This window comes from Emys orbicularis, chromosome 3 (assembly GCF_028017835.1).
Source record: "Emys orbicularis isolate rEmyOrb1 chromosome 3, rEmyOrb1.hap1, whole genome shotgun sequence".
In the NCBI taxonomy this organism is placed as follows: Eukaryota; Metazoa; Chordata; order Testudines; family Emydidae; genus Emys; species Emys orbicularis.
In genome coordinates this window covers 124281379-124295520 of record NC_088685.1, presented here as the reverse complement: position 1 = coordinate 124295520, position 14142 = coordinate 124281379, and the positions used below count along the sequence as shown (strand labels likewise).

At 42.8% G+C, this 14142-nt stretch overlaps 1 protein-coding gene across 1 annotated transcript in view; it reads left to right on the top strand.

Annotated features, from left to right (window-relative positions):
- Window positions 1-4355: 4355 nt before the first annotated feature.
- The window catches only part of AGPAT4 (1-acylglycerol-3-phosphate O-acyltransferase 4), a 102682-nt gene continuing 92895 nt past the window's right edge, over window positions 4356-14142 (top strand). Inside the window, exon 1 of the mRNA XM_065401117.1 lies at window positions 4356-4533. Within this exon, the coding sequence (XP_065257189.1) occupies window positions 4356-4533 (178 nt within the window). The remainder of the gene's footprint in view (window positions 4534-14142) is intronic.

The following is a 14142-nucleotide window of genomic DNA, read 5'->3' as shown; positions in this document are numbered from 1 at the left end:
TGTACCATTGTCTTCATGAATTATTGCAATAAACTTTGTTTTATCAGTGGTTATTACTTTAATCTTACAAAGTTTAGCATAAAAGGCCTGCAGTATGGAATATGTTGAACATAAATGTAACGTGTTCAAGTTTAACATTTTTCTTTGGAAACTACTGTAACAGTGAAAAGACTGAATCGGTGGAGTAATGATATATATTCTTCCTTCTTTTGAAAGGCTTTTGATCAGCTACCCTTAATACATGATTTTGTTAATCATGTCAAACAGTGATTTCCCCCCGATCTCCATTATACCAGACTGTTTTCATTTTATATTATTTGTTTGTTCTTTGATCCAGACTCCTACTGATCTTTGGGAATTACATTAGATTAGAGGGATTCTGTGACATGGAATTAAACAGGCTAGCGAATACAAAAGGCAGTTAATCCGTTTTAATGAATGATTTTATGATAAGCCTAATTGCTGTGGTTTCAGTCAATGTACAGCATGCGTTGATATCTTTCCCACCCAATTGTAATTGTGTCAGCTATCTATGTTTGTCTAACTTTAAACATGTGAGTAGTCCCATTGATGGATTGAGGAAGTTGGTCTGAATCAGGAGAGAGGGTTCCTGTGGTTTTCTCCACATACTTGTTTACTTTTGGCAAAACTTATTAAAATCACATTGAGGAAAAAGCACAGTCCTATCTTAAGGCTCTGTAAGATCAAGGGGCTGCTTCATGAATTGTAACTATATCCAATCCTGCTCAAACATAAAAACAGACTTAAAAAAACCCTTGGGTCGTTGACCAAACTAATAAGCTTGCAGTCTCAAAAATGAATTTTTAATAACAAATGTATGAAAACAGGGATGTGATAAGGGTGTTATACTAATAACTGGTTTCCAGCCTTATTGATAGTGGCTGCAACCTGCAACTGCGGCAATAAACATATGCCACATTGTCACTTTCCAGTCTATGGAGAAGTGTCCACTTTAACTTGTCTTCAGGCAGTACACAGTATAACAAGTAGAAGGAAGCAAATCTTCATTACACAAAGGGCATATCTTGCACACTGAGATGAGGATCGATACCACCATTAGTTTAATGTAGATCATCAGCAACTATGAGATTTGGTGTTTTAATTGTCCTTTTCTAGCTACAGCTTGGTCCAAAAAAACCCACCTTCCTTAAACCCTGGACAAATCACTTCTTTATTGGATTGACACCACTCTGAAGCAATGTATTCTGAAACAGATACCCCATGTTTCATGGCTCATCAGGTTCAAGTTGATTTGGATCTGGATTGTTTACTACAATACCAATAAAATAGTATAGTTGTGTTTAGGGACACTAACTCAGGATCAAGGCCCCAGTGTGCTAGGTACTGTACGAAGTCAGTCCCTGCCTCAAAGAACTTGCAATGCAAGTGAAAATACTGTGAGATTACCAGATCCCACTATGTAACTTCTTTAGACATAGAAGATCCAGGAACAGATTTACTTAAGGAGAAAATGTCCAGATAAAGTGTATTGCAGCTAGACATATGAATTGCTGTTTTGCAAGAGAATATCAGGGCAGCACTTCTTGCTACAGGGCATGCTATTAACGGAACTTTTTGCTTTTTCTATTAGTATGAAATTTTATTAGTGTTAGTTTTTCCAGTTAGTGACCTTTGATTTTTATAATAAATGAGACGGACTTTTTTTTTTTTTTTTTTTTAAATGAACGATTCACTGGCATTCCAGCACAATGCAACGTGGTGGGTCATATGTTGCTGAAATCAATGGAGGGGGTAGTTCATACATCTAACTAAGACCAGAGTTCTGCCTCGTGAGCATGGGCCCAAATATGCATTCCTTATTCGGGCAGACCTCTCGCTGGCATCAGTGGGAGTTCTGTTTGAGTAAACACTACTGAATTGGATCCTTCATGTCTGAGCGCTAATATTTATCCTGTTTTCTGTGTATATTGTGCCCAACAAGAAAATTGTGAAAACATGAAGCAATTGAGCAAGCTGTGCATATTGAATGCTGTGATAAGCACATTGTCTGTCCAAAATGTTGATAGTTCCCTCACTGAGTTCAAATGACAACAGTCCAGCAAAACGGTGTCTAGAATTGAAGGTCTGCTTCCTTGCAGGAGCAGGATCGGGCCCAAATGGGGAAGGAAAATACAAATGATAGATGGAGGGTTTAATTTGAATATACTAAAAAAGGCATTTTTATATATAGTGAGCAATGAAGTAAATACGCCCCAAGGAGAGGTTTTTAGCAATCATAAAAATGAGATAACGTACTTTCTTTTGCAGTGTGACAGAAAACTCCTAAATTGCTTACTTTAATAATGGAAAGGGTAAATATAATGGAAGGTGTGTTTATCCATGGAAGCATGCTTTGTTAAAATCATATGTTACTTATACAAAATGCAAATTTACTTTATTTTGTTAAGTATCAGAGGGGTAGCCATGTTAGTCTGGATCTGTAAAAAGCAACTGAGGGTCCTGTGGCACCTTTAAGACTAACAGATGTATTGGAGCATAAGCTTTCGTGGGTGAATGCCCACTTCGTCAGGGCATTCACCCACAAAAGCTTATGCTTCAATATAACTGTTAGTCTTAAGGGTGCCACAGGACCTTGGATTTTGTTGGTAACTTTGCGATTATGCTCCGGATAATGTGATAGTGTTAGCTACGATGATGATCCCAGCTGACTGAATTCAGATTTTTGTTTTTAAAAAAAAAAAAAAAAAAAAAAAAATGCTTCCAACCAGACAACCATCACATTTTCTGCCCACGAAGTCTTAATAGTCCATCTTTATTTTTAGGATCTCCAGGGTTGGTATAGGTATAAATAACTATTCAGAGCTATAACCTTCCATTGATGATATCTGTCAAGCAGGGTTATTTCCCCGTCAAGCATGTCAGCACAGAAGGGAAATAAAAAACATTTTGTATTAATGCTACTGACTTTTTGAGTAATAAACTGGATCTGTGATAGTTCTTTGAATAGAGAAAGCGAGGACATTGTCAGGTCAACTTTTGGGCCTTAACTTCTATCTTAAAATTGCCTAGTGGTGATAAACTTTTTTTTAAATTTCACCACTTTGTCACAAAAAATAATTCCTTTATAAGGGATCTACAGGCTATATTGTTGGGGTGCTGTTGCTGGCTCTGTAGCAACAGTTGCCTAACCAACGCTATTCTGAGAGCTCTGCTGCTGAGATCCCATTGAGGATGCTAGTACATAAAGAAGTAAACCAAGACTTGATGATTGCACTGTATTAGAATAGCAGGAGAGAAGCCACATAGTATTTTAAAAAAAATCCTTTTCTAAAAAGGAGGAAGACTTCTTATTTTTAAGCTGCCGATATGTAATTTCAAATTATGGAGAATGGATTTGATGTTTGATGGCCCTTTGAAGTTTTTGTAGGCTTAAAGGTGACCTGCAAAATGTTCTGAGCTGGTTCACTTTTTCAGCTTATCTGCACTACTGAATAACGACTCAGTCCTGCAAGATGATCCGCTCACTTGCTCTATCAAGCAAAGCAGTTTTGTAAACATTTGGGTAGTTTTATTGATTTCAGTGGGACTGCTCACTTGCTTAAATTTTAAGCATGTGCTTAATGTCTCTACTGCACTGAGCCAGAATGCTTCGCACCTGGCAGAACTGAGTGTTTTGTGGAGGGGGACCGGGCTTCAAAAGCAAAATAAGTTACACGTGCAGATACATATGTAGTACCATTCACCAGCAGGGACTAAGTGGCTGATAGCTCAGGCGTCCTTTCTCAAAGCACCTTGTGAGCCTTGATTAAAACTGCTGCCCAAAGGAATGAAGCAAACAGTTTTTCTTTGTTTTTGTCTTGAATTTCTCAAGACTGTAAGAATGTAACTTTTGGGGTTGATCATGAAGGTAAAGTTCAAGGAATATATCTTATTTCGAATGTAATTGTCTGGACACCATTCTGTACAGCTATTTCATACTTTATCAATAAGGATCTGATTCAGCAAAGCATATGAACACGGTTGACATTGAGTACCTGGGTAATCCCATTTCTATCCAGCAAAGCACTTAATTCTTGAAGTCAGTGGGATTTAGGCATAGGAGCAAGTGTTTATCACCAAGGATGTAAATTGATTGAAAATGTGGCTCTTTTTCAGTGTCTGTCTTGGTAAGTTTTTGTAACCAAGTCTTTCTCTTACGAATAGAAAAAAAGATTTAGTAGGAAAGCAGTGAGTTATCTATGTATTAAAATGTTAATTTCTATTTAACTTTTTCTGTTTTCTAACAGCTGATATTGTTGCTTGGTTTTGCAGACGGTCTTCTGAATTCCTGGATTTTCTCTTTCTGGAAGTTCCCCTTGTGTTCTTAATGAACCATGGACATCATTGGCTTTCTGAAGTCTCAGTTCATTTGCCACCTTCTTATCTGCTACATATTTATAGTGTCGGGACTGATAATTAACTTCATTCAGCTCTTCACACTTGTCCTCTGGCCAATCAACAAGCAGCTTTTCAGGAAGATCAATTGCAGACTGGCTTACTGCATTTCAAGCCGTAAGAATCTTTTTAAAGTTTTATTTCCATATCTTGACCAATGAATTAGTTGTTAAATAACATTACTACCTATGTTTGCATATTCATGCATATAAATCCCTACATTTTGCTGTGAGACTGTGTATTGCTTAAAGTATGAGGGGTGTAGGGGTGTGTGTGTGTGTGTGTTTTGTTTGTTAAATCAAAATGTACTGTAAAGTATAACTTTTTCATCCACTCATAGTGGGGCATTCCCTTGACACAAGATAATATAGATATTGGACTCTTATGATGAGCATCATGTTTGAGTGGCCAAAAAAGTAAATACTGACCAAGGAATGATAGAGCTTAATATTTACAGAGGCATACTGTCACTGTATATAGTTGCATACCATTCTAAATGGTTCTCATCCAGTATATCTTCTGATTTCTCCATTATCCTGAAGATTCATGGACACACATGACTTTTTATTTTTTAAATTGGGGTAAGTGTTCCAGATTTCAGTAGTGTTGGCATGAAAAGATGATAAATAATACTGGCTCACAACATGACTCTTACATACAGTACTAGCTTGACTTGAAACTATTGCTTTTATTCATTGAATAAAGATGTCAAATTGTAGACTACTGTATCTATGCCAGGGGCATAGCCACAGGTGGGTCTTGATGGGCTGCGGCCCACCCACTTAACATCCTGGCCCACCCAAATCTGAGCAGAGGTGTAGCATTGCCACAGTGGCCTGGAGCATCATTCGGGCACATGAAATCCAGGATGAAGCTATGTGCCAGGTCCTTCAGAAACCTATGCTCCGGCAGCTCTGCCTTGCCGTTTTCTGAACTGCCCCATGCGCGTGCCCATCTTGACAGGTGAAGCCCTGTGTCTGGGGGCACCAGGACTAGGGAGAGGGGGTGGTGTTGGAGAAGCTGAGCTAGCACAGTCTGTCCTTGCCTGTCCACCCGAAAGTCAGGGGCCCACCCAAATTTCCATTCCTAGCTACACCACTGATCCATGCACAGTATTTATGTAATGTGTATATAATCATAAGAATGACCATACCAGGTCAGACCAATGGTCCATCTAGCCCAGTGTCCTGTCTTCTGACAATGACCAATGCCAGGTGCCCCAGAGGGAATGAACAGAACAGGTAATCATCAAGTGATCCATCCCCTGTTGCCCATTCCCAGCTTCTGGCAAACAGACTAGGCCAGGGATGGTTCAGAGCTTGGTTTTGCATCCTTGCCCATCCTGGCTATTAGCCATTGATGGACCTATCCAGGGCCGGCTCCAGGCACCAGCTTAACAAGCAGGTGCTTGGGGCGGCCAAGGGAGAGGGGCGGCACCTGCGGCAATTCGGGGGCGGCAGGTCCCTCACTCCCTCTAGGAGCGAAGGACCTGCCGCTGAACTGCCGCCGCCGATCCTGGCTTTTTTTTTTTTTTTTCCTTTTTTTCTTTTTTCAATTGCTGCCGCCGGTCGCGATCGCGGCATTTATTTATTTATTTATTTATTGCTTGGGGCGGCAGAAATGCTGCAGCCGGCCCTGGACCTATCCTCCATGAATTTACCTAGTTCTCTTTTTAAACCCCGTTATAGTCATGGCCTTCGTAATATCCGCTGGCAAAGAGTTCCACAGGCTGACTGTGCATTGTGTAAAGAAATACATTTTGTGTGTGTTTTTTTTTTTTTTTTTTTTTTTTTTTTAAACCTACTGCCTATTAATGTAATTGAGTGACCCCTAGTTCTTGAGTTATGAGAAGGAGTTATTTACTTTCTCCACGCTAGTCATGATTTTATAGACCTCTCTCGTATCCCCCCTTAGTCGTCTCTTTTCCAAGCTGGAAAGTCTCACCCAGTCTTCTTAATTTCTCCTCATATGGAAGCTGTTCCATACCCCTAATCATTTTTGTTGCCCTTTTCTTTACCTTTTCCAATTACAATATATCTTTTTTGAGATGAGGCTACCACATCTGCATGCAGCATTCAAGATATGGCCATACCATGGATTTATATAGAGGCAATATGATATTTTCTGTCTTATCTATCCTTTTCCTAATGAATCCTAACAGAGAATACAATAGTTAGACTGCTAATCTAGCACCAAATGGGAGCTTTGTTTGAATAAGGGCTCCTGAATTTTTGCCCTCTTATTTTATTGAGGAAAATAATGTTCAGAATATTACTAACAGAAAGCTATAGGGCCAGATTCTGCCACTTACTCATGCTCAGTACTACCTTGCAGCACATCTGGTTCCTTTGACATCAGTGGGTCTCGTTTTTTTTTTTTCAATAAGATAGCACTCTGTGAGGAAAAGGGTGGCAGAATCTGGCCTTAAGTATCTATTATTGCCTGTATTTTTCTATGGTACATGGTAAAGTGTTTATGCGTGTTTAATAAAAATCAAATGGCTGTGATCTCACTGGTGTAAATCAGGAACAGCTCCATAGAGATAAGAAGAATTCCATTAGTGGATAGCTCAGTGGTTTGAGCATTGGCCTGCTAAACCCAGGGTTGTGAGTTCAATCCTTGAGGGGGCCTGGGATCTGGGGCAAAATCAGTACTTGGTCCTGCTAGTGAAGGCAGGGGGCTGGACTCAATGACCTTTCAGGGTCCCTTCCAGTTCTATGAGATAGGTATATCTCAATATATTATGTTATTAAAATAACAGTTGTGATCAGAATCAGCCCAAAAGCTTAATTTTAAAGGAGAAACCATGTAACCTGCCCATTTTCAATAGCAGCCTATGGACTGTAGAATACTAATGTGTTCCCAGCTGTCACTGTTTCTAAAATCATTGGACTAAATCCATGTTCAGTTTTTACACAGTCCTTACTCACTGAAGTTAATGGAAATTTTAGCTGAGCAAGGACTTAAGGATTTGGCCCATTGCTGTTAGATCACATGGAGCCATAAATATGTGTCATGTGGTGATGAAGCCTGCTGTCAGCCAGGTTGGCTTTTAGGAATTGTTATAAGTCCATGCCTTGTGAAGTACATGAAAGATATCCGCATAAAACTGTTGAAGTGCTCTAATGGCACTGTGCTGAGTCCTTAACATTTAGTTATAGAAGAGAGAATGTCATAATTAGATCAGAAAACTGCCTTAACATGAGCTCCAAGAATTGCATAGCAGTTAAGTGCAGTAAAACGGGCTTGCTGAAAACAATGTTTCAGTTTATCTATCCAGTACTAAGAACCTAAGACCGGAAAAGGCTTGATCCTGCCCATCAGTGCCTGATGAATCACTGTGCATTTTGGAAAATCAGCTATACTTATCTGCTCAAAAGCAGCTGCTGCTTTTTCCAAAACACATGACACCTGTTGCTTGTTGGGAGACAAAATGGAGTTCCTCTTCCCTCCCTCTCAACTGTCCACAGAGTAACCATGGTCTTTTAAACTGATAACACTGTCATTTTTAATGGACTATTTCATTTTACACCTGAGAGCTAGAACCTGTATGCAGCTCTGTGACCAACCTTGGGCATGTTGTAGAGGAGACTGTCTTGAGCTCTGATGCATGGAGAGTGAGGTAGATATCAGTCTGCTCAGTGCCTCTTGAAGATGTGTTTAAGGGCTGAGACATTAGTGTCTGTTTACTGGAAGGCACTTGGTGGAAGATGAGCATAGGAATTATTTAGTTGGGAGGGGTCCAGTGGGAAATGACTCTCAGAATAAAGAGAGAGGGAGCCCCCTAGAATCTCATGAATCCATCATTGGATCAGGGAAAGCTCTAAAGAAAAGACCTTTGATGTCTGATAGTTTCTCCTCACAGCGCTCTCACCAGTCCCATTCCACCCCAAACCCCAAGTTCACTTTGTTTTCTAGACACTAGTAGGGATAGACTTTTGGGGTGTGGGTTTTTTTTTTTACATGGTTTTAATTTCTCCAGGGTCTAAAGTGTGTGTGTGTGTGTGTGTGTATATATGTGTGTGTGTGTGTGTGTGTGTGTGTGTGTGTGTGTATGTATATATATATATATATATACACATACACACACATTTTTAAACAAGAATAGTTGCAAAGAGACGCTTACCTCTGAGCAGCTGGGTGCAATACCACAATGTCCCCTGCAGGCTGCCAGGTGGTTTTGGTGAGTTAAGTGTCTTGGCCCTTGAGCCAAGTCAAAAAGTCCAAGTGAACCTCTTCCAGGGTGTTAGACTGTTTATTGGACTCTATTTTCCGGCGCTAGAATCTTCAGCCCTGGCTCTGGGCCCTTTAAATTCAGTCCTTTGTTTGGGCTCCCAGATAAGCCATGTCTCCTTTATTGAGGTTTATGTCCCTTTACCTGTGGCTGGTAGGGGAACCTGGACCTGTCAACTACTCTGGGTTCCATCCCAGGGACCCTATGCACAGCAGCCATGTGCTGATCAACTTCAGTCCTTCACTGCTATTTCCCTGGGCCTCTTCCTACCGGCCCCTCTCTCTAGTGATATCTCGGGGCCAGTGTCCTCAGGTTCTTCCCTCTGCAATCCCAGCTGTGTAACTCTGTCTGATTGCCAGGCTCCTTTGGCCAGAGAGGAGCACCCTTCACCCTGCTGGTCCCAGCCTGGAACTGAACTGCTAATGCCAGGGAGCACCTTTTTTATGGGCCAGCAAGCTCTGATTGGTGGTGGTTGTCCCTCAGAGGACCAGGTGTGTTTAGCTTTCAAAATGGATGCTCTGGAGAGTCTTCTCTAGGCAAGCTTGAAGGACCCACCTTCCTTTCTCTGTTCTGTTCTTCGCTCACTACTTCTTAAAGTGGGGTGTAGCAGGACCATGGGAGCCCACAGAGGGAGCCACAAAAGCTGAATACAGCCTGCCACACCAGATTTCAAAGAAGCCTCCATTTGTATTGCAGGCAACAAGTTTTGTCACTTTAATGTGTTTTAATACTCTGAGATCGCATTTGTACTCTATTTGTATGTGAACATGGAGTGTTTTGCTTGCAGATGCTAGTCACTTATGTGCACAAGTGACTCCATGCACAGGGCCAGATACTGGCCCAGGCTCAGCTCCAGTGAGGCAGTGTAGCACTAAAGCCAGCTTAGGTGTCTACTGGAGAAGTCCCCCCTGCAGAGAAGAATCTTTGTGTGGCTGGCAAGCCAGAGCAGCTGCTATGCCACCCTCATTCATGATTGTTACTGCAGGGACTGCAACCTGGTGTAGTCGTCTTTGTGGATGTGAGTATTGATTACTGATTAATCTCTTAGAGTGCATTGGTTAAAGATTCAAGTATCAGAGGGGTAGCCGTGTTAGTCTGAATCTTTAACCAAGCAACAGAGGGTCCTGTGGCACCTTTTAAGACTAACAGAAGTATTGGGAGCATAAGCTTTCGTGGGTAAGAACCTCACTTCTTCAGATGCTTACTTGCATCTGAAGAAGTGAGGTTCTTACCCACAAAAGCTTATGCTCCCAATACTTCTGTTAGTCTTAAAGGTGCCACAGGACCCTCTGTTGCTTGGTTAAAGATTGTTTCCTGAGGGCAATAGCATTCTTAACTACACTGGGATGCCCCAGCTGCGTGCCCCTAGAGGCTGGTAATTGTCCTAGATTAGAGCAGCTGTCAAGCCTCCCTAGTTTATGAAGGGGTTGGCAACCTTTCAGAAGTGGTGTGCTGAGTCTTCATTTATTCACTCTAATTTAAGGTTTCACGTGCCAGTCATACATTTTAACGTTTTTAGAAGGTCTTTCTATAATAACTAAACAGTTATATGTAAAGTAAATAAGGTTTTTAAAATGTTTAAGAAGCATTCATTTAAAATGCAGAGCCCCCCCGGACCGGTGGCTAGGACTGGGCAGTGTTAGCGCCACTGAAAATCCGCTTGCGTGCTGCTTTTGGCACGTGTACCATAGGTTGCCTGCCCCTGTGCCAGGGGCTGGCCTAGCATCTGGATAGACCTTGGCTCAGGAGTGGTGGCCACTGTTGCACATTGTCCTCAATTTATGCAAAGCGCTGCTTCAGCCACTGTTGCACATCTGGCCCACAATGTTGACTTGGCTGAAAGAGGCCTTGTTTTGAATTTTGGTCCATTCATGCCCAGAGCAAACTAGCACTATGGTAAGAGTGATTCTCCCCCACCCCACACTAAAGGTCAGCAAGCCTGGAATGACTCATCCATATGTGCTTGGTGTTTGAACAAGGGGAAAATGGTATTAAAGGTTAAAACAACAACAATAATTTTGTATTGGAAAGAAACAGCATTAAACTAATCAGTAAAAATTTGGTGTTTTAAAGTATAAGCAGTAAATTCTTTAGAGCACTGGTGTATTGATTAATAAAACAGCTTAGGTTGGGTCATTCCATGTGTAGATCTGACTGAAGTCCTTGCAGGATCAGGCCCTCAGTCCCTCCCTGGACTCTGGTGCCCCGTTATCTGGGATGCTACCCCCTGGCATACACCCCTCAGTCTCAGGGTCTTCCTCCCCAGGGAACCCCCACCCCCTAGCCCCACCTCACCTCAGTCATAGGCTACTGCCAGTCACCAACTAGCCCCCATTCCCTGGGGCAGTCTGCAGAATAAGCCACTCATCACTGGCAAGGAGGGTTTTGGACCTGCTGCCTTTCTGTGCAACCCAGTACCTCTATGGGGCCTTGAACAAGGCCCTGCAGCCTGGGGAGTTGCCAGCCTGGAGCTTCCCAGCCCCTCTGGCCTTTCCCCAGCCCTGCCTCACTCTAGGCACCCTGAGCTTCCCAGCAGCCAGGCCCTTCTCTCTCTTTCTGAAAGCAGAGAGAGACTAACTGCTCTTGGTTCACAGCCCTCTTATAAGGGCCAGCTGCAGCCTGATTGGGTAGCCAGCTGTGGCTACTTCCCCAATCAGCCCAGGTTTTCACCTACCACAGCCCTCTCCCAGGGCTGTTTTAAGCCCTTCAGGGCAGGAACAGGGTTACTGCCCCGCTACAGAAAGTAAAAGTGTGTACTTTGAAATGGTGATAAACCTCATATTGATCTGCCAGATTTGTAATAGCATGAATCACAGTCAACCAAAACAGTGAAATAGAGCAGGCATAGTTAGCATAACTCCAGAGCTAAGTGAAGGCAGCATAGGAAATTCCATTCGATCAAGCAAGCGCCTCCATTTTGGTGTTGAAGGTAAAGATAATTTCACAAAATTCAGGGGAAGTGCATTTCATCTTCGACACTACAAAAGTTCTCATGAAGTCACAAATGCAAAGGGTGGTAGAGATTTGTTTTGCTTTGCTTTATTTTCTGCTTTGGATATATAGTATTCTCACTCTTCCATTTCCAGCATCTGCTGTCATGGTAGCTTTATCTTCCCTTATTCCCTCATCATGACTAAGGGCAGGTCTACACTTACTTCTTGGTCCGGCCGTAAGCAATCGATCTTCTGGGATCGATCCCGGAAGTGCTCGCCGTCGACGCTGGTACTCCAGCTCGGCGAGAGGAGTACGCGGCATCGACGGGGGAGCCTGCCTGCCGCGTCTGGACCCGCGGTAAGTTCGAACTAAGGTACTTCGAATTCAGCTACATTATTAATGTAGCTGAATTTGCGTACCTTAGTTCGAAGTGGGGGGTTAGTGTGGACCAGGCCTAAGTACTGCTGGCTTCTTGGAATAGTCCATGAATTTATATGTTCTCATCCTGATTCTAATCTCTCCTGCACCAGAAAAAAGTGATCATAATCAGACTTTATAAGTGCTGTATTAGTTTCAAGAGATCATTGGCTTATTTTTAGTAACACCCCCCACCCCCCACCCCCCGTCTCAAAACAGGAAGAGTTATAGATGGCAGCTATATGAGCTTCCCTGCATTGCCTGACCAATGTGCCTAATGCCCTGCGAGGCCACCACTCTAGATGAAATAATGCAGTTCAGTCTTCACTGACCAGTTTTTAAAATACAATCAAATGCTGCAGGAAAGTTTTTAATTTGAAGGAGGTTATTAGAGCTGCAATTTACTTCTAATTCTTAATTCCAAAGGGCAGAAGTAATTTGCAAATAACTTTCAGCTACTGCATGCTGACCCTGCATGCTCACACTATCTCCTTCGCAAACCACTAATCAAATCCTGATGTGGGTTTGGAAAAGTGAGTTTAGTGAGAGTCTTGTTTGTCCACATCAGTCCCCGTTGGCTGAAGAGGCTGCAAGAGCAGAGGGTGTTCATGCCTGGGCAGAACTGTATGGGGAAGTTTGTATACTGCTATTCTGCATTATTCTTGGCTCAAGCCCAGTATGTGATGATTAGTCACTCACTCTAGTGAAAAGAACAGGAGTACTTGTGGCACCTTAGAGACTAACAAATTTATTAGAGCATAAGCTTTCGTGGGCTACAACCCACTTCTTCGGATGCATATGGGCTACAACCCACTTCTTCGGATGCATATATTCTATATGCATCCGAAGAAGTGGGTTGTAGCCCACGAAAGCTTATGCTCTAATAAATTTGTTAGTCTCTAAGGTGCCACAAGTACTCCTGTTCTTTTTGCGGATACAGACTAACACGGCTGCTACTCTGAAACCTGTCACTCTAGTGAGTACACATTCCATCCCAAATGAAACACAATACTGGTACAAAATCTTTGCTCCTGGGCTGAAAATACTTTTGTGCCAATAAGGCTTAGCTTCAAACACATGTTTTAACAATTTGATTCAAATTGCTGTTAATTCCCCTTTTTAAAATGACAAAGCCGTTAAGCCCTCCCCTGTACTGAACTGCTGGGTGCTTCTGTAATATAATAAAATCAAACACTGCAAAGCTCAATAACATGAGCTTAAAATAAATGTGTGCTTAAAAGATGGTGTTAGAACATAGATCTGGCAAACCACCAGATTTTTATAAAACTACATAGGGATAGACTGTGCTCAGCCTTTGCACAGAAGCTGATGGTACTCAAGAATCTCTCTTCTCTTCTCTTCTCTCCCCGCCCCCCCCTTTAGTGTGGGATGTAATGGAGCCCTTGGGGGGGCAATCACAATACTTGCACTTGTAGAAGGACTGTTTCCTCTGTATGATCTTGGGGGCTGCAAACCACCACAAAGAGGAGGATGCAGAGCCATGCCCCCCTCCTGTGCTGGTCTGTGGAGCTGGCCTCGTGTAATATGGGGAGCAGTCTGGACCCTTTCAAGATAGGATATAGCACCAGCTCCAGGCACCAGCGAACCAAGCAGGTGCTTGGGGCGGCCAATGACAAGGGGCGGCACGTCCGGGTCTTCAGCGGCGGGTCCCTCAGTCCCTCTCGTAGGGAAGGACCTGCCTCTGAATTGCTGCTGAAGAATGAAGTGGTGCAGTAGAGCTGCCGCCGAAGTGCCGCCGATCGCGGGGCGTTTTTTCCTTCACTGCTTGCAGCGGTAAAAAAGCTGGAGCTGGCCCTGATAGCTTGGATACTCCTACAGCCTACATGAGAGCTGGGGGAGGGATTATGTCTCTGTGATTGTTCTTGGGGTGCCCAGGACTGACAGTCACATTGTTACCTCCAGTGAGAGGGAGACTTGCATGTGCTTAACTGGGTGTCAGCTCCCTGACACCTCCAGCCTGTTAGCAACCCAAACAATCTCCTCTGGGCTGTGCCAGCCCTTACTTTGCCTTGTAGGTTAACAATAGGTGTACCCAGTCTCAGTCCCTTTGAAACATTCCTCTGTAGTGTCCAGCTCCTTATCCACTTATAGAAAAAAACAGATCTGCTGTCTCCAAGTGG